At 34.1% G+C, this 20,814-nt stretch overlaps 1 protein-coding gene and 1 long non-coding RNA gene across 6 annotated transcripts in view; one reads left to right on the forward strand and one right to left on the reverse strand.

The window, feature by feature from the left end:
- LOC131507297 (uncharacterized) overlaps nt 1–2,430 on the reverse strand; it is a 35,210-nt gene extending 32,780 nt beyond the window's left edge. The window contains exon 1 of the long non-coding RNA XR_009259432.1: nt 2,263–2,430. This is a non-coding gene — a long non-coding RNA (uncharacterized LOC131507297). The remainder of the gene's footprint in view (nt 1–2,262) is intronic.
- The window catches only part of EIF4E (eukaryotic translation initiation factor 4E), a 54,198-nt gene extending 37,649 nt beyond the window's left edge, over nt 1–16,549 (forward strand). For 3 of the 5 annotated variants that reach the window (XM_058721844.1, XM_058721843.1, XM_058721845.1), the window contains exons 4-8: nt 2,054–2,149; nt 5,325–5,388; nt 6,076–6,189; nt 7,526–7,665; nt 10,484–13,780. In XM_058721844.1, coding sequence (XP_058577827.1) covers nt 2,054–2,149; nt 5,325–5,388; nt 6,076–6,189; nt 7,526–7,665; nt 10,484–10,598 — 529 coding nt within the window. In that variant the 3' untranslated portion in view covers nt 10,599–13,780. Of the gene's footprint in view, nt 1–2,053; nt 2,150–5,324; nt 5,389–6,075; nt 6,195–7,525; nt 7,666–10,483 lie in introns of all 5 variants that reach the window. The other 2 variants (XM_058721846.1, XM_058721842.1) reach the window with 2 other exon arrangements.
- The last annotated feature ends 4,265 nt before the right edge of the window (nt 16,550–20,814 follow it).

The following is a 20,814-nucleotide window of genomic DNA, read 5'->3' on the forward strand; positions in this document are numbered from 1 at the left end:
CAGTAAAAAAGACAAAAAGACAATTTTGGTATCATGTTTACTTGATATAATTGACCTATTATATTAGTTTCAGGTGTAGCACACAACTCAGTATTTATGCATATTGTGAAATGATCACTATAGAAAGTTTACTTAACATCTGCCATGATAGAGTTACAAAGTTTTTTTCCTTGTGATGAGAACTTTTATTGTTTCTTAGCAACTTTCATACACATAATACGTTGTTACTAACTGTAGTCACCATGTTGTATGTTACATAGTTAGGAGTTATTTATTTTATAACTGGAAGTTTGTTACCTTTTGACTGCTTTCACCCTTTTTCACCCTACCCCTACTTCTAGCAACCAGTCTGTTCTCTGTGTCTATGAGGTTGGTTTTTTTGTTTTTTAAGATTCCACATATAAATGAGATCATATGGTATTTGTCGTCTTTGTTTCACTTAGTTAGCATAATGCCCTCAAGGTCCATTCAGTGTTGCAAATGACAAGATTTCTTCCTTTTTTTTTTTTTTTTGGGGTGGGCGAATAAATATCCGTTGCGTACATACAACACTTATTTTATCCATTCATTCTTTGATCGACGCTGACGTTGTTTGCACATCTTGACTTTGTAAGTAATGCTGCATGAACATGAGAGTGCATATATTTTTTTTGAGTTAGTGTTTTCATTTTATTCCGATAAATACCCAGAAGTAGAATTGCTAGACGATATGGTAGTTCAGTTTTTAATTTTTTGAGGAAAGATTGAATTAATTTTGGAAGACCAAAGTATAGTACTTGACCTTACATTTATGTTTAATAATTTTTATGCCTTTCCTTTTTTCTTTTTTATCTTCCTTGATAGTGGGTTGGCAAATTCAGATTATCAAGTGGATGTTGAAATGCATCTCATTTTTATGTCTGATTATCCAAACATTAATCATGGAGTTATGAAATATATATATATATATATATATATATATATATATATGTATCAGTTTGGAAACCTATCTTTTGGTAACATTTTTGTCAATGAGAAAATAAAATTCTCCTTTTGAGTTACCTTAGGTATAGTAATTCAGACAACATAATTGTACTAAAGATGTTATCTTGGGATATTTAATTATAACTTTGATATGACAGGAGTTTATCTTCCAGGTATTAGAATAAAACTTTTAACAGGTATATACAGATATGGAGAAACTAGTATACATTATTTCAGAATATATCTATGGTAGCATTACTCAATGAATCTCTTTATTTTGTTATTTTCCTGTTGGTGTGTTTGAGTAAACAGAATTTATTAATAGTTTCCCCTCTTTTTTAGAAGTCCCATTATCCCCTCTTGGCTAATACCTTTTCATTTCTCTAAAGATCCAGCCTTCTTGTCCCTACTTCCCTTTCTGGTTAAGTACTTCCACTCTTTTTTCTTGAGTAACTGCTTGATATCTTGGTTATAGCACTTAGCACACTGTAATTGTCTCTCTACTACATTTCTGTGAATTACTCTGCGGGATGAGCCCCAATGGGTCTGTAAAGTATAGCAGAGAATCTGTTATGAAGTAGGTATAAAATACATACTTTAAAAATGAAAGAAAACTCATTTTTTGCCAGTGTAACCTGCCATTTAAAATTATTCTTAAAACAAATTTTTAATTGTGTTAGAATACACATACCATAAAATTTACCATCTTAACCGTTTTCATCTTACATAACTAAAACTCTGTACTCATTAAACAGTTGTGCATTCCCTTTCCTTCTAGCCCCTGCCATTCTACTTTCTGCCTCTGTGAGTTTCATTACTTTAGGTACCTAATTCAAGTAGAATCATAATGTTTTGTCTTTTTTGATTGACTTATTTCACTTAATGTCCTCAAGGTTCATTCTCAGAATCTCCTTTTTAAGTCTGATAAGTATTCTACTGTATGTTTATTTATACCACATTTTGTTTATCTGTTCATCTGTTAGTGAACACTTGGGTTGCTTCCGCCCTTTGGCTATTGTGAAGAATGCTGCTAGGAATGTGAGTGTAATAAAACTACCATTTTTTTTTAACACTGACTTTTTACTTGTAGATGGGCACTCTGGTTTTTTAAAAATGATAAAAGCAAAACTTGGCAAGCAAACCTTCGGCTGATCTCTAAGTTTGATACTGTTGAAGACTTTTGGGCGTAAGTAACCATTTTAGAATGTTTATTTTATGAACTGTGTAATTTTTCATTTTAAATCACTCATAAAATGAAGGGACGGTGAATAGTTAATAAATACTCATCTGTAGACCTACCTTTTTGTTTTTCCATCTCCTCACAACTGTTTGATTATTTCTCATCATTTAGAAAGCTTCAGTCTCATCATCCTTTAGCCCTGTGTATATTGTTTATTCCTTGTCCCAAAAGATTCTTCTCTTGAAAGTCCTTTATTGCTTCTAGAACTTTGACAGTTTGTTGGAACATGTCCTTTTCTTGGTTGCCTAGATACATCTGTCCTATACTCCAGAGCTTTGTTAGGTTCCCATTTGTGCAAATTCTTTTTGGTATAACATCTGGGATTTCCTGTAGTAAGGATTCTGAGATTTAAAAAACTGAAGTCCTCAAAATTCAGGTTTGTCCAAGTGTCTTTGATGTTAGTTGATCAACTTCAAGAAGAATAGTTGAAATACCTTTGAGATTTTGTTTCAGATTTAGCAAAAAGTTCAGATTTGGGGGTCAAACCTTTGCTTGACTCAGTATAAAATTGTAAAGTCTTTTCAAGACGTTTTATAATACTGATTCTTTAAAACAAAGTTAATTTAGCATGTAATTTTATTTGGAAAGTAATTTCCATTTCAAAGATAAAACTTGTTTAAAAAGATTTTTAAGAGCTGTAAATTAACTAGCAGTTACCTAAAAATTCTAATTTGTACATCTGGTGCATTTTTAGATCATGTATCTGTATTGAATCAATGAGCAGCTCTTCTGTATTAACATAACCGTATGCCTGAGTATATTTTGCCCACACTAAGAACAGATTGTCAGAAGATTCATATATGTATACTTCCTCCAGGACAGAAACAATATTCTTCTGTATCTTTCCAGTGCTTTGCCCATAATAGACATTTAGTATATGTTTGAATCACTGAGGAAAAAAAGCATAGAATAATTAGAGAAAACTGTAAAATTGTGAAGTAGGCAAGTAGGCACTTTAAGAGTGGTCACTTCATATTGCAATCATTGACTGTTTTTTTTAAGTAATGAAACTATATTTAAATCCCCAGTTATTCATAAATCTGGTTGTCTAGTTAAACTAAGGTTATTTTGCCCTTCATCAAAACATCAGATGATTTTTTTTCCCTTAATTGTATTTGAGTCTTCTAAACCAAGTCTCCTATGGAGGAGGAAGAGCAAGAGTCTTGAACCATTTCCCCCACGGAATCAGAGCTGCGTTTATTTAGTTTGGTTAGCTTTCACCATTGTACATAATGAGGTTTCTAAGTGGGCCTCTAATTTAGAATATGGCTGCACACTTTAGTTATGTGTAAGCAATGTCATTGCATAGTGGACTTTTATAGTGTAATTTAGACATATGAAGGAATCCTTTAGCTTTCTGTGAATATCTAAGCACTTGTTAATTTCTCATTTTTTTCTGGCCTATGTAGTGGTAAACAACTGTTGAGCCCTTTGGGATTTATGCAGTTTTGTCTATAGTGTTCTGATTCTGTTTAGATTGTGTCATTACAAATTTTCATTACTGTAAACTTGCTAAGAGACCTTAGAGCATCATGAAGGAGAAAGGAGGCACATAAAGAAGCATTGGTCATATCTACCTTGAATGCCATTGAAGACAGCTACTCCACCCTGTCCATTAATTTTATAAAGTAGTGGTCCTAATTTTGTAGTTACTGTTAGTATCCAGGCCTCTGTTGTTGCCTAGAGGGAGCTGCCAGTGATAATGTAGTTTGGGAAGAGTGACCGTTAAGTAGAGTAACTCGACAAACCTTATTCAGCCTTATGCTCCCTTCCACCAAATTGAATTTATATATTACCCTGTGGAATATGATTCAAAGGATGCCAGAATCTTTCTTAAGACTACTTGAAGTATTTCTAGACTTGTTTAAAATAGCATCAAGAGAATCTGACTAAAGATAACAGCATTGTCCATGGTCTGCAGATGTAGTAAAGATCATATTTCTGCATCTAATATTGGAGACAGGCAAAGCATTCTTACTCTGCTGCCAATTTTATAACAATTTTGCTATAAGAAACTTTAGAAGATCAAATGATTTAGCCTTCTACCTTCAGGCTAGTGAGTATCTAAGTCATCTCAAGTGTTACTCTGTTACATTGATATTTTGAGAGAGAGAGAGAGAGAGTACATTTATTTATTTATTTTGAGAGAGAGTGCCAATAGGGAAGGGGCAGAGAGAGAAGGAGAGAGAATCCCAAGCAGGCTCTGTGCTGTCAGTGCAGAGTCAGATGCGGGGCTTGAGCTCATGATCCGTGAAATCATAACCTGAGTTGAAACCAAGAGTCAGGCTTAAGCGACTGAGCCACTCAGGTGCCCCTCTACCCTATGTTTAAGGGATTAAAATCACAAGGAGTAGGTCCTGGAACTGTTGTTTTGTTTTGAAAGCTTCCCAAATGATTGCTATGCTGACTGACTAGTAATGATTGCGATATTTGAGACCCATTGGTCTGTTCTACTCTTGGATACCTTCATGGATATTAGTGTTATTTTATTTCAGTCATGCAGTCCTGAGAGTTGGGAAGTGTATCTTGCTTTCTCTTGGTTTGTCTTATGTGCTGAAAAAAAATTTTTTTTACATTTATTTTTGAGAGAGAGAGAGACAGAACACAACTGGGGGAGGGGCAGAGAGAGAAGGAGATAGAGAATCTGAGCTTTCAGCACAGAGTCTGTCACAGGGCTCGAACTCATAAACTGTGAGATCATGACCTGAGCCGAGGTTGGACGCTTCACCGACTGAGCCACCCAGGCATCCTCTTATGTGTTTAAAACTACTTGTTAATAGCGCCATAAATTCTTTCACGTACTTAAAGCCACTTCATCCCACCTAGTCTCAGATTCTCATACATACATATGTATGCATTGAGTTAACTAATACATCAAAATATACTTTTGTCAAAATAAAATCATTAAAAATATTGCCTTGAAAATCATCAAATGCTGATTCTTGAACTGACCATTATTAAGGTATCTCTTTGGTCCAGTTCAGAAATTGACTCAATAGAAAAACGAGTAAACATAAACTTTTATCTTTTGATTTTTATCATATTCTCTAAATGTATATGTGAGCACCTAAACTCTGCATTACATATTTTATGTTTATAATTGTCCTTTTGTTTTACCTAGTCTGTACAACCACATCCAGTTGTCTAGTAATTTAATGCCTGGCTGTGACTACTCACTTTTTAAGGTATGTTTAATCGGTGATTTCATATATTTTAAGACTGGATTCATTAAGAGCTCTTGTCAGAAACTTAGGAATAGTTAATGCTCTGAGGTTTGGAGAATAATTAAATTAGTTTTACTAGACTTTAGCATTAACCAATTTTGGCTTATTGCTATAAATAATTGAAATTGAGAGTCTGATTCTGGGTACACACTGTCTTTGATTTTTGCAGAGCGCTTTGATATCCAGTCTAGTCTCTTTATATATTTGAGTAAACCAAAGTAAGTCCAGAGTTTGTCAAGAATTCTTAACTTGGGGTGCATTGGTCCTTGGGATATTTATAAGTGGGTTCTGTCAAGTGGTAGGGGGGTGGAGGGGCATTCATTAACTCTGAAATTGCATAATTTTTACATACATTTTTTAGGCATAGAAATGTATGTAATTTTTCAAAGTTATCTGTTACTCAGTGTTTAAGAACCTCCAAATTAAATGAAATCCAAGGTTTGATAGCTAGAAGTATCTAAGTCAAGTCTCTAATTCTCCAATCTCATGCTTCTGGCTTTAATTCTTGTATGCTTTCCCCCCCACTACATCAATAAGTTTTATGGAGAATAAAGTAAAAAGTTGACAGAGTTGTTGCTTGCTCTTTCTAGTGATCTCTTCAGTTAAAGTAACAATTTTGTCTGATATTGTTATCTACTAACTTTTTAGGATGGTATTGAGCCTATGTGGGAAGATGAGAAAAACAAACGAGGAGGACGATGGTTAATTACATTGAACAAACAGCAGAGACGAAGTGATCTGGATCGCTTTTGGCTAGAGACAGTAAGGTTTTAAAATTATAAAGTAGTTTTGGCATATTAAAACTTACTTTGCATTGCATTTTACATTGATTACTTAATTGAAAAGATAAGAATGCCCACCCTATAAAATCTAAGCCGGCAATTAATTTTGTTCTATCATGTGAATACTGTATATTTTACATACTGGTACAGTGAAACCGTGTACCACATTACAGATCAGATAGAAAGTGATTGGCAGTTGACTCTCACCTTCCACAGTAAGCTCATCCTGGTCATTTCATTAACTTCAAAATTATAGAGCCTCACATTTTATATGATGTAAGTTTTTACAACCATGTTAGAGTATTACTTTGTATACTAAATTTTTTATATCAGTGAAGCAAACAGTGAAATTGTAGCTTGGTATTATTCATCTTCTATATTATGATATAATCTGGAAATTTGGCTTTATAAGATGTAAATTAAATAAGAAATAATTGACATTTTGTATAGTGGGAAGTCCTAAACCCCAAGCTGTCAGGAATAAGGATGATAGTAGTCTCTTGTGTATTTTCAGCATTCGGCACAGTGTCTTGCTTATAGTTAGCACTTATTAATTAAGCAGTTAGTGAATATTTGAATAGGAGGTTTTTTTTTGGTAAATGGAGAGACTTAATTTTGCTTTTGGGGGAGATTATCAGTAAATACCATTTTAGAATTCCACATTAAAGTTTTGTAAGATGACAAAAGTTCTGGAGATGGATGGTTGTGATAGTTGTGAATATACTTACACCACTGAACCGTTCCCTTAAAAATGGTTAAAGCGGTTTAATGTCACGTGTCATCTATACTCAAAAAAATTTTTTTAATGGTTAAAATGGTAAATTTTTAAAAATTCTTTATTAAATGGTAAATTTTATATATATTCGCCACAATAAAAAAAAATTAAAAAATGGCTCTGAAAAACCGCAAGAACAAGAGGCAGTTAATCTAACCATGAGTAACTATTTGGTTATTTTTAATATAATGACAACTCTTCAGTCATTCTATTAATATTTGTTTGCTGGCAAGTATAAGCAGCAGCAGAGCAAATGAATATTAAGATAATTTGCCTTTTATATGTCCCCTGATATCAATTGCCCCATTTGCTGAAAAAGTTAAAACAACTGTTAGTGTTCTTGTTATTAAATAAAGAAACATGTGAATTCTTAAAAAGTCAGGACAAAGAACTATAAACATAAATATAATTTAGACATTCAAGAAGACAACTTGATTTAGAAACTTTCTTAGTTTTGTATGTATACACATACATAAGGGACATTTGCAGTTTAATAAGCAGTATATAATCTATTTAATTTGGGATTAATTTTTTTTTTAAGCTGCTGTGCCTTATTGGAGAATCTTTTGATGACTACAGTGATGATGTATGTGGAGCTGTTGTTAATGTTAGAGCTAAAGGTGATAAGATAGCAATATGGACTACTGAATGTGAAAACAGAGAGGCTGTTACACATATAGGGTAAGTTTTGCTGTTTGTACACTTCCTTTAAAATATTGAGATAACTAAAAGCAGAAGTACTGTTATTTATAGCTTTAAAAATACTTGGATTCGGGGGCGCCTGGGTGGCGCAGTCGGTTAAGCGTCCGACTTCAGCCAGGTCACGATCTCGCAGTCTGTGAGTTCGAGCCCCGCGTCAGGCTCTGGGCTGATGGCTCGGAGCCTGGAGCCTGTTTCGGATTCTGTGTCTCCCTCTCTCTCTGCCCCTCCCCCGTTCATGCTCTGTCTCTCTCTGTCCCAAAAATTAAAAAAAAAAAAAAAAAAAAAAAAAAACGTTGAAAAAAAAATTAAAAAAAAAAATACTTGGATTCGTAGATCATTATTTTCCTTGTGTTTTCATAAACACTTTAATAATCTTGAACTACTCTAGTGGTTTTTAGTGTCTTGTTCATATTTTTTTTTAATTTCTGTAAAATTCTTTTTCCTAGCAATGGAGTATATAATCACCAGAACCCTGAATTCTGGTGTGTGGCATTTTGTTCATTTATCAAATGAGAATATTAAGTCTTTTTTCTATTTTAAAACCATAACATAACATGAATATGTAACACCCATAATAGTTCAGTGAGCATTGACAAGTGGTATATGTGTATCCTGTGCATGTTTTGTAATCACTGTACATAACATTTTCAGTGAAATTCAAGTGATAGTATCTTAATTTTGTCCATATTTAAAACCCACATGTATATGTTTTGACACTTTTTTTGGTAAATACTATTCCTTGCAAAAATTGCCTGTTGTTTTCCCCCCAAAATGTTGTCAGTGTTAACTGGGAATTTCTTTTCACTACATTTAAATTAGTAAAATTTGACTTTAAATTTTGTATTAAAATTATGTATTGGTCATAGGTCACAGAATGTTCGGTTTACCCTTTGTGATTTCTTTTTTTTCCAAACATTATGAATTCTCCTATGAACATAATTCCTTTCTTTATTAAAAAAAAGCATGGGGATTTTTCCAGGTTTCATTTCTACAGAGGTTTTTGGTAAAAAGTTGACTGTTAATTTGTCATCATGTTCTTTTTTTTTTTTTTTTTTTTTTAATATTTATTTTGAGAGAAAGCATGAGCAGGGGAGGGGAGAGAGAGGGAGAAAGAGAATCTCAAGCAGGCTTTGCCCTGTCCTGTCAGCACAGAGCCCCACGCATGGCTCGATCCCACGAACTGTGAGATCATGACCTGAGCTGAAATCAAGATGCTTAACTGACTGAGCCACCCAGTGCCCCAATTTGTCATCATATTCTTAATCTTTCTGTCAGCATCAAAACTTAATAGTTGTGGGGATTTCATGTTGGAAATCAATTAAAAAAATGAGCATGAATTTCTTTCCTGTGAAAATCTTGTATTTGTGTCAATATTAAAAATTATTGAAATCTTTGTAAAACATTTGACTTCAGTTTTTCAAGGGAAGATTATTAATTTATTTATTTTGAGTGAGACCAAGAACACGAGCAGGGAAGGGTCAGGGAGAGAGGGAGAATCCCAAGCAGGCTCCACGTGGTCAGTGTGCAGAGTGAGACTGGGGGCTCAAACTCAGGAGCTGCGAGATCATGATGACCTGAGCCGAAATCAAGTCAGTCCTTCACTTAACCTCATGAGCCACTCAGCTGCCCTGGGAAGATTTTTTTTTTTTTTTTTTTTTTTTTTAATTCTTCCAAGTTATATGGCTCAGTGCAGTGCTCTGGCTTTCTGGCATTTTTAATGATTATGTATAATGGAAAAGAATACATTGTTTCATAATATACCTCTGATAATATTTATAATTTTAGTTATCATGAAATTATTTTTAGAACCTTTATTTGAAGGAAGGTAGAATCTTCTGGAAGGTGTAGTATGAATAAAACTGCCCTAGTATCCTATTGGAGAATTTAGCTCTATGAAAATATATATCCCTTTTATTTTATTTTGATGCTTATTTTTGAAGTTTTGCTATTTTTTTCTTTAGAATAAATATCTATATTCCTAAATTTACCTGTCATGCTCTCTATGATCTGTCCCCAATTTTACCTTGTCAGCCTTTTTGCTCGTATTTTCTTCCTTAAGGACTGTCACCACACAGCCTTATTTTTGTTCCCCAGCCTTCAGATGTGTTTCATTTTCTCAGCATTTTACTTTTAACCTCGTGACTTTTAAAGGGGAACTTTCTCTAATTTCAAAGATAAGATTAGATCATCTTTGTTAGTATCACAACCCCTATACTTACTCACTTTTGGCACTCATCATAGTTTATTCTTAAAATAGAGTCACATGTTACTTGGAAAGTAGGTTGCAGAGTTAGTATATAAGGCAGAAATCATGTATGTAAATTACCCTCAAAATGCCATAAAGTAATAGTATGATAAATGTAATTTGCAGTATCATACAATATTTATTATGTGTTATATGAAAAATATAATTGTAGCATTTTAGAGAGAATTAAAGTAGACCTATGTAGGCATTAATTTTATATAAATTATGCATGTGATACAGCTCTACCCTATGTATGTGGGATTATTTGTTTATAAATAATCAAATACTATAAACACCCAGGAACTGTCCATACTTTGCTTATTATTGATTAATAATTACAATGCCTGATAACATAATAGAATCTCAAATATTGTTTAAGTGATTATGATTAGCCAAGATTGTTGTGGAAATGAAGAGTATATTTTGTTGAAAGGAAAAGTGTATGCAATGTCCTGTTTCACTCTCTAGATATTTTTTATATATAAAGAATAATCTGAATTTGGTGTGTGTGAATAAAAATTAACAGCTCCTTTTTTCTTTTGCTTCTTCCAGGAGGGTATACAAGGAAAGGTTAGGACTTCCTCCAAAGATAGTGATTGGTTATCAGTCCCATGCAGACACAGCTACTAAGAGCGGCTCCACCACTAAAAATAGGTTTGTTGTTTAAGAAGACACCTTCTGAGTATTCTCATAGGAGACTGCGTCAAGCAATCGAGATTTGGGAGCTGAACCAAAGCCTCTTCCAAAGCAGAGTGGACTGCATTTAAATTTGATTTCCATCTAAATGTTGCTAAGATATAAGAGAAGTCTCATTCGCCTTTGTCTTGTACTTCTGTGTTCACTTTGTTTTTTTTTTTTTTTTTTTTTTTTTTTGTTGGCTAGAGTGTCCATTATCCCAATCAAAGAATTACAGTACACATCATCCCCAGAATCCATGAATGTGTTCCTGGCCCACTCTGTAATAGCTTAGTAGAATTACCATTATAAACACATTTTACCCATCCACAATATTCAAAAAAGAACTTGCATTTCTATACCTTAAAGGAAAAAATTCTGTTTATGTTCCATTGTATGCAGGAGCATATTTTGCTGGTTTGAAAGAGTATGATGCATACAGTTTTCTAGCAATTTTCTTTGTTTCTTTTTACAGCATTGTCTTTGCTGTACTCTTGCTGATGGCTGCTAGATTTTAATTTATTTGTTTCCCTACTTGATAACATTAGTGATTCTGATTTCAGTTTTTCATTTGTTTTGCTTTTGTTTTTTTCCTCATGTAACATTGGTGAAGGATCCAGGAATATGACACAAAGGTGGAATAAACATTAATTTTGTGCATTCTTTGGTAATTTTTTTGTTTTTTTGTAACTACAAAGCTTTGCTACAAATTTATGCATTTCATTCAAATCAGTGATCTATGTTTGTGTGATTTCCTAAACTTAATTGTGGATTATAAAAAAAAAAATGTAACATCATAATTACATTCCTAATTAGAATTAGTATGTCTGTTTTTGTATCTTTATGCTGTATTTTAACACTTTGTATTACTTAGGTTGTTTTGCTTTGGTTAAAAAATGGCTCAAGTAGAAAAGCGGTCCCATTCATATTAAGACAGTGTACAAAACTGTAAATAAAATGTGTACAGTGAATTGTCTTTTAGACAACTAGATTTGTCCTTTTATTTCTCCATCTCTATAGAAGGAATTTGTATTTCTTATTGCCAGGCAGTCTCTATTGTGTCTTATAGTGTCTTCCACGTGAACAGCATAAGTTTGGAGCACTAGTTTATTATGTTTATTATAATTTTTAATAAATTGAATAGGTAGCAGCATATATATGGAATTAAATTGATGTGATTATCTTTGTTTTTTTATAAAGGAAGGCATAGTCCTTCAGTCATAGGTAAATAATGTACTCTTAATGTATTAAAACACAAGAGAATTGTTATCTTGGTGCATTACCATTTGATTGGTAGGAATGGTAGTTGTAAAACTTGGTTGCTGAATTGAGATGTTCTTTTGTAAGTGTCAAAATGATAGCATAGGGAAAGAGTACAGGTGGTGGGGGCATATACATTAAGAATTTTGTTAGTGTTGCTGTCTAAATAGAATGGAATAAACAGGTACGAAGACTTATATTTATATTGGTAAATTGGTGTAGTATGGTTTTATGTAAATTTGAAACGTGATCTACTCTTTGTAGGCATTTGAAAGCACATTTGAAAAATTTTGTATATAGTTGTGTATTTCAGATGCAGTAAAATGAAATGGCTATTGTAGACAAAAGAATAAGCTAAACTTCTAGATAGAATGAAAATGATTAGATGAGAGGAAAATTTGTGTTTAAATAGTCATTATGAATTAATCATTTAAGAACTGAAAAGTTTGACAAAACTCATAAAGTAAACATGAAATTAATAGTATTGACTTCATTGAAGAATTTTAAAACTTCAGTTTAAAGGGTGCCACAGGCTACCATCTGAGTACTCTCAATACCACAGACACCTCTTGTTCAGTATTCTAGAAACACTGAATCTCTTGTGTTTATAATCTCATTAGACTATAGCTAATATCTGCTGCTTAAGCTTGGGTGCTTGGTTAAGTGATTTATTGTCTGTGTTGATACGTGTAGTTGTGAGCACTTCAAGAGCTTGCTTATAAGTGATGGTGGTGTGTTGGCAATGGGTGGGATTGGAGTAGTATATCTATTAGAAATTAATGCTCTAGTTCCTTAATTCTAAGATGCAGTCCATTTGAAGAAGCATCAGCTTTCAGGAGTGGAGGAGGAATAATGCATTAAATGTACACATTTCTGAATTTTAAAAAAACCTGGTTTATAACAAGCGTTTGATTATCCTTATCATTACCATTTTAGAATCATAATCAGTTTTATTTTAAGTCTTTTCCCAGTGAGTGGGGAGGATGATAAATTACTGAGTCACTTTTGGCAGATGCCACATAAGTATTACAGTGACTTGCAACTTTTCATAATTTCATTAGTGTCTTTTCTAAATATAAGATTAGACTATATGATTTTTCTAACTTTTTGTCCCTGTCCAACAGGATATTATAAATATATATATTTTCATAATAGAGAATTAAAATCTTTTAACAGAAGAATTGTAATTAATTGTAGGGTGTGACATATTTAACCAATTTAATTGTTAATCCAGTTCTACAGAAGGATTTGAGACATACTGTAAGAATTAAGTAATTACAATACTTATGTAATACTTACTTTGTGCCAGACAGTGTTCTAAGCACTTTACATGCACTTTAACCTGCACAGTAATTATTTGATGTAGGTGCTGTTATCCCTATTTTATAGATGAAACAGAAGCAGTGAGGATGTAAGTCACTGTACAGCTTGTAAATTGCAAAGTGTGGATTTCATTCCAGAGACCCTGTAAATCACATCATACTCTTAATAGTGTAGAGCCTATCTTAAAGTCTATGGTAAATCACATCAGATTGTAGTCATTTTATAGGCCAGGCATTTTACTTACATTTTATTTCCTTTGGTAATGAAAACGTAAAATAGACAGTCCCCCTAGGCTCACTCTGTTAGCAATCAACTAAATCATCTGCAGGAGTTTTGAGAATGTGGAGAAAAAGATACAGGAGTTCAAAGATACTGTTCAGTTGTATCAGTTAAGTGGATATTTTCGTATACAACTTTTAAGTGTCTATATCCTGTTATCTTCTAAAATAAATGGTAAAATAAAGCAAAATTTTCAAGTTGATAGGAGTAAAGGTTCTTAAATACCATAGTTTGCATTTAAAAGGATAATTTTCTAAGGCAGTGTGATAATGCGATGTTTTACATTTTAAAATTAAAACAAGTTAATGACAAGTCTCTGTGCTACTTTTTATCTCTAATTGTTACAGAATGTCTTCATTATTTAGGAGGGGGAAAAACAACTGAGTTTTCTCACTCAAGAGTCAGATTCTAGACAAATGCAAGATTTTAGATCAGATTGACATTAAAAAACAAAACACTGGGTCATTGCAATCCAGTGTCTCTCTGGACCAGTTAGAAATTGAGAATGTATAGAAATTTCTACAGCAATTTGATATTGCTGTTGCACTAAAGTTTATCATTTTTCTAGTAATTTTTGAAAACGTGTATTACAAAAATGTTTTTGACGGCAATTTTAAAACTGGTCCTTCACATATAATTTGAGAAACACTACTCTTAGGTGGTTTTCCTCAGGAGCCAAGGCCAGCTCATTTGCCCATCCTTCCCTAAAACAACTAGGTTTGTTATTCATCTCCTCACAACTATTGGACTTGGTGTCAAAATTTCATTTCTAAACTGTAGCATCTTTAAATAATACTGTGTGGTATCCTGCTTACTATGAATTCCAAAGTAGACATTAGGCAGCCTACCTAGCTACCTTGGGTAGTTTATACTTCAGTGTTCCTGTTGCTATTCCATTGCCAGAAGCAAGAAATGAAATTGCAGGCATGCAATCACATGTGGTACTAGGTTTTTATTTTTAATTGAGAGGAACCAATTTTCACATTTTAATCTTGTCCTGTTTCTTTTAATTCAGAACTTGTAATTCCTCATAGTTTTGCACAGAGGTTCTGTTCCTACGTTTTCCTATCCACCCCCCCACCCCCCACCCCCCCCCCAGATATGTATTGAGTCGTTACATTTGTTGTGTTCTAGGTGAGGGGCCTAACAGAAAACAGAATGAACTAGACTCCGCTTCAAACTTTTAAAAGCAGACATGTCTTAAAAATAAACAGATCTCTCCATAAGGTTCTACAGTTTTTGTTATTGAAATAGAACTCCTAGGGTCTCTGTTACTAGGGATTAGTAGTCTGGAGGTACATAGAAGGTGAGGTGGTTTAACCATGAGTGAACATCACACTAGGTAGGACTAAACCCTCGCAGGCAAAGAACAGCTTTTGCAAGACTTAATTTTTATATTACTGAAATCTATATGATTGTCCAAGAAGAATTTGGTTCTTTTTTGGTTATGTGATTGTACTTTTTAATAATTACAACTTTCATTTAACATACTGAGAATTGTGAAACATTTTAAATGTGATTGTGTCTACATTGGCATGGTTGTATAGATCCTCTAGCCACCTCCCCAAAATACCTAAAGTGTTTTTTCCTTTCACATTTGACCAAACATAATGCATGCTTATTGTATTTTGACTACAGAAAGGTAGAAAGTGAAAATTTCCTTTCTTGTTCAAACCCACTCTTTTTTCAAGGTACCTCTCAAATTTCTAGTAAATGTCTAAATTTCTGTGCACACACCAGATACATGTGTGTGCACATGTGTGTAACTTTTCTTTGGACACATTTTGGTAGCATTTTCTCATTTAATAATTTTGGACATTTTTACCTTGAATTGCACATATAGAACATTGTTTTTATTCTTTGTCTAGTGATCCATTGTGTGAATGTATGCCTTATTGGAGGACTGCCTGCCTGCTTTCCTTCCTTGTAATTTTTGCCTTTATAGTCCACACTGTAAATTGTCTTATCTTTGTATACTGTGTTTTTTTGCTGTGTGTAAAGAAAACAGTTTTCTGTTCTTTAGCTAAGTGGCACTTACTCTTCTTTCCCTCTTCCACACCAGACTGTTTGAAACTACATACATGAATTATCATCAGTTTTGTAATTGTGTCCTGTAGTGCTTCTTTGCAAGTTTTCAGTTTTGGTCCTCATGATATCTTTCTGATTCGTTTTTAATTGCATTACTTTCTTCTAATGAGCCAACATTCTTATAATTACAAGTAGTTTTTCCCAAAGACAAGCAATAAGCTAGTAATTCTATTTTAGACCTGTAAACGTTGAAAGAGCTTGAATCAAATACATTGATATTGGACCCTGTTTTATTTTTAAGCAGTGTAATGAATTTAACTCCATAGTTTTTAAAATGAGAGCATTTCCCAAACACATCTATATATTTTTATAACCTTTTTCCCTTGGCATTTAGTTTTGTTTTTAAGGGCTTTTTTTTTTTTCCTTTATATTTGTTTTCAATCTTTGACTCTGTTTTAAGTAAATGGTTTCCGTGAAATGCCTGTGTGTTTTGTTTTGGTACAGGATACACTATAAAATACATGAGGCATAAGATATTGTTCCAACTTGACCCTGCTCTGCGTTGTCTCATGTCAAGGCATTAAGTGTATTACATACACATTTGGGGCTTTTTCTGTGTTCTGGCACTGCCTTTCAGATAATGACTATGGTTAAATACTGCAGTGCCCTGCGCTTTTTCAAGCATAAGGAATTTGTAATTGAGCCAGAATGACCTTTAAGGGAATCACGAGTTTTCATTTCACGTGCTTTTTCTTCTTTCAGGAAACCACTAATTATTGACCTCCTCCTCATGCTTTTTTTAAAGTGCTGCTCTTTATAAAGTTTCTGTCTATAAATATTAATACGTTCCATTTCTTCTTAGGTTATCCATTCTGTCACTTTATTTGTGACAGTGACTTCCAAGTATTTGTCCTTAGGCATAACCTTCCTCTTGTGCTTCAGATCTGTGTCTCCCTGCCTACTGGACCTCTTATGTTGGGGTCAGCAAACTACAACTCATAGGCTATATTTGGTCTGCATTCTGTTTTGTAAATAAAGTTTTATTAAAACATAGCCTCATCCATTTGTTGATGTATGTCTGTGGCTGTTTTTGTGCTACAATGGTGGAGTTGGCTAGTTGTGACAGACTGTAGCCTGCGAAGTCTAAGATATTTACTGAATTAGAGATTTCTAATCTTAATTGAAAAAGATTTTTTTTTTTTAAGTTTGATCCTTACCCTTACCCTAAATGTTTTGTGGTGATGATGTTACTTGCAGAAACCAAATATCTTATCCTCTTTTTTTTTTTTTTTTTTTTTTTTTTTTATTTATTTTTGGGACAGAGAGAGACAGAGCATGAACGGGGGAGGGGCAGAGAGAGAGGGAGACACAGAATCCGAAACAGGCTCCAGGCTCTGAGCCATCAGCCCAGAGCCCGATGCGGGGCTCGAACTCACGGACCGCGAGATCGTGACCTGGCTGAAGTCGGACGCTTAACCGACTGCGCCACCCAGGCGCCCCTCTTATCCTCTTTCAATTTCCTTTTCACCTCTAGCAAACCTCTAGCTCCATCCCTACTTGATCAAAGCTTTATTATCAACACAATTAAATGTGATTTGCGTTGTTACTTACTTTCTTTCACCTTCCACTCACACAATTTCTGAGTCTACTGCTGTTTTCTCCTAATTGTCCTTTTGGGTTTTTATACTAAAAGACATCCCAACTGACCTCCCTACTTTTTGTCCATGGCTTCAAACACTTACTGTTTTATCTGCATATTAAGACTTACTGCTCTTTTGAAAGCAACGTAACCAGAGTTTTCTCCAACTGGAAAATGCTGGAGCTTATGTACTCACTATCAAAATGATAGTTGGTGTTTTTAATTGTAAAAATGATTGCAAAGTGGTTTTGAATTATCTAAGAAAGCTTGTACTCTGTGGGACTATCTTACTAATATACTTACTGTATTATCTAAAGCAGCACGTGTGTGCATTTGTTTGTTCCTTGTTTTATTACAGGAAGTAGAAGAATGAAGAAAGGAGGGAAATGGAAGAAAAAATTCAGCCAAAAGTAAAGTTAGCAATGTAAAGTGCATTCATCCCATAAAGTCAATCTAGTGACCAAATAAAAGGGAGAAGCAAGTAACTCGGAGATGCTAATATGCTTGGGCAACTCCCATTTGTGGCTACAAATTGTGCTGTAAGTAATTTAACAGGCTATGCCAAAGGAAGACAGGAGCCAGTACATACTCCATAAAATGATTAAAGGAAAAAAACAGCTACCTGCTCCAGAAAAGCACACACATGCTTTGGAGTCTGACAGCCTGAGTTCAGATTCTAGTTCTGCCATCTATTAGATCCCTAAAACTAGTCAAGTTTGTTGAGCTCTCGAAGTCCATTTTCTCATCTGTGATACAAGTGATCCCTGTATCACAGGGCGGTTGTAAGACAGTTGTGTGATCAGTGCATAGTGCAGTGCCTGGTTCGTTGTGAATGTGGAAGGAATGAATAGTAACCTTCTTCCGTGGGTCTTCATAAAAGAATACCTGTAGTGTACATAATGTAGCGACTGACATACCATAGTAATTCTTTTATGGGATTTGTTTGTCAATGTAAGCTGATGAAGTGATGCAAATTGTAGTTCCATAAATGTAATTGGGTAGGGGCCTCAACCACATTTGAGAGCCAAGTTTATATAACCCAGCCCAAGACATAAGAGTCTCAGGGTGTAAAGTAATGGTTCTTAATGTAACGGTTTTTGATGGAGCAAAGTTATGTGTTACCATCCCAGAGTAGCTATACGTACATATCAAATCGTATGTAGTATTTGGGAGTCCTGTTGACCTGAAGCCACTGCATGGATTAATTAGCCTGAGTGTCCTTGTATCTCCAAATTAAGGGCTCTTGATTTAGGAAGATGGTATTGGGTGCATAAATCATTAAGTCAGTGGTTCTTAATTTTTTTTTTTTTTAAGTTTTATTTATTTGAGAGCACAAGCAGGAAAGGGGCAGATGGGGAGAGCATTTCAAGCAGGCTCCTCACTGCCAGTATAGACCCGATGTGGGGCTCCAACCCATGAAACTGTGAGATCATAATCTGAGTTGAAATTAAGAGTCTGACACTTAACTGACTGAGCCACCCAGGCACCCCAAGTCAGTGGTTCATAAATCTGTCAGACATAGCACCCCATGTGTAAAAGAAAATGTATCCTTGTACGTTCTAATCCTGAAGTGAAATTGCTGGGTAACATAACTTGCTTATCCCCTTTTAAAGAAAAATTAATAAATACCCTAACCAGAGAATAAAAAAAGTAATAATAGAATAATTAGGGAAATTAGAGGGAAGTAATTTAAAAAAAATTATTTTAGCCCAAATGGAACTACATAATGAAGTCTGATAATTGAACTTCTACCTAGTATCAGTGGGAATGTAACAATTCTAAATGTAAGCTATTAAGTTACTCTGAAATGAACAATGGTTAGGACAGTTCTGGACTAAAACTATCTTTTTTCAGTTTACATGTAGTTTTGGAAAATTCAGAGTATATTAAAATTGTGCAAAAATTGGTTAAATGTCAATGTCTGGCAGGATATTTGAATGTTGTTTGGGATACTAGCTCTTAGGTTTGTAGATCTGTTCTGTGTATTGCTTATCTGTAAAGCCAGCCTTACTCTACCTGTAATTGTTATAACCAAAGTATCTCATAAACTTCCACTAGGATGCTAGTGCTCAGTGGTAATGTGCCCATTGATAGCTAGTCCTTTAGATTGTTTGCATTGTACACATGAATTGGCAGGTCATTCTGGTTCATTATACCTGGAGTCAGACCTATGATTCTGCATTTCTAAGAAATCCCCACATGATTCAGATGATTATTGTGATCCATGGGCCACACTTTAAGGCATAATGCTCTATATCTGTATTGTCCAAAAGGGTAGCTTGGACATTTCTATTATTGCAGAAAGTTCTGTTAGGGAGTTGTGGTGAATACTGTTTCTCAAGTCATCTTTTAATAGGTTTTAAATACCAACGAGTTTTACTTCTGGACATTTATCTGAAGAACTAGTTAATGTGTGTGATCATATGCTTTAGGAGCCGTGTTTGGAATAAGATTGTCATTCTTTTTGTGAAAGTTGAACTTGGTAAAGACATGTACCACAATGGAATGTCCCCAAATCTGCAGAGATGGATCTAGATTCTACGGAATTTGTATATTTGGGATATACAAATATCCCAAAACAAAAGTTTCACTAAGCTGTACTCAACTTTACCATAGGGATCCATTCTGAGATTTTTCTGTGCTAGTCTGTTTCTTTTTTTATGCTGGTATCGATCTTCATCTAGTTAGTCAAAATCTGCAGTTTGAAAACATACCATAGGAAATAGCCCTGGTAATGTGAGCCTATTAAAATCATAAAGCAGTTTATACCATTTGGCCATATCAGCCATGAAAAAGTATCTGTAAAGCCTTCATTGTTTACACTTGGTTAGTTTAACTTTTTTTTTTTTTTTTTTTTTTTTTTTAATTTCGTGTAAGTAATCTCTACACCCTGTGTGGGGCTTGACTTCACAACCCTGAGATCAAGAGTCTTTTCGACTGAGCCAGCCAGGCGCCACTAGTTTAACATTTTGTTTTTTAATTGAAGTAAAGTTGGTATATAACAATTTGAAGTGTATGACATAATTTGATATTTGTATACACTACAAAGTGATCAGTCAGCAGAATTCAGTCTAGTTACCATCCGTCACCATACAGTTGGCTCCCTTCACTTATTTTGCCCACCCCCCAATCCTCTTCATTTCTGATAACTATCAATCTGTTCTCTGTACCTATGAGTTTTGTTTGTTCATTTGTTTCACATTCTACATATAAACAAAATCATACATTATTTGTTTTTCTCTGTCTGGCTTATTTCACTTAGCATAATATGTTTAAGGCTCATCCATGCCACAAATGGCAAGATGACTTTTTTTTTTTATGCCTGAGTAGTATTCCATTGTGTATATATACACCACATCTTGATTCATTCATGCATTGATGGACATTTAGGTTGTTTTCATATCTTGAAATATCTTGACTATTGTAAATAATGCTGCAATGAACATAATGGGGTACATGTGTCTTTTTGAATTAATGGTTTTTATTTCTTTGGATAAATATACCCAGAAATGGAATAGGTGGATCATATGGTACTTCTGTTTTTAATTTATTGAGGAACCCGCATACTGTTTTCCATAGTGGCTGTGCCAATTTATATTCCCACCAACAGCACATGAGGGATCTTTTCTCTACATCCTCACCAATACTTGTTATTTCTTGTCCTTTTGATACTAGCCAT

The sequence above is a fragment of the Neofelis nebulosa genome, chromosome 3, assembly GCF_028018385.1.
Source record: "Neofelis nebulosa isolate mNeoNeb1 chromosome 3, mNeoNeb1.pri, whole genome shotgun sequence".
NCBI lineage: Eukaryota > Metazoa > Chordata > Mammalia > Carnivora > Felidae > Neofelis > Neofelis nebulosa.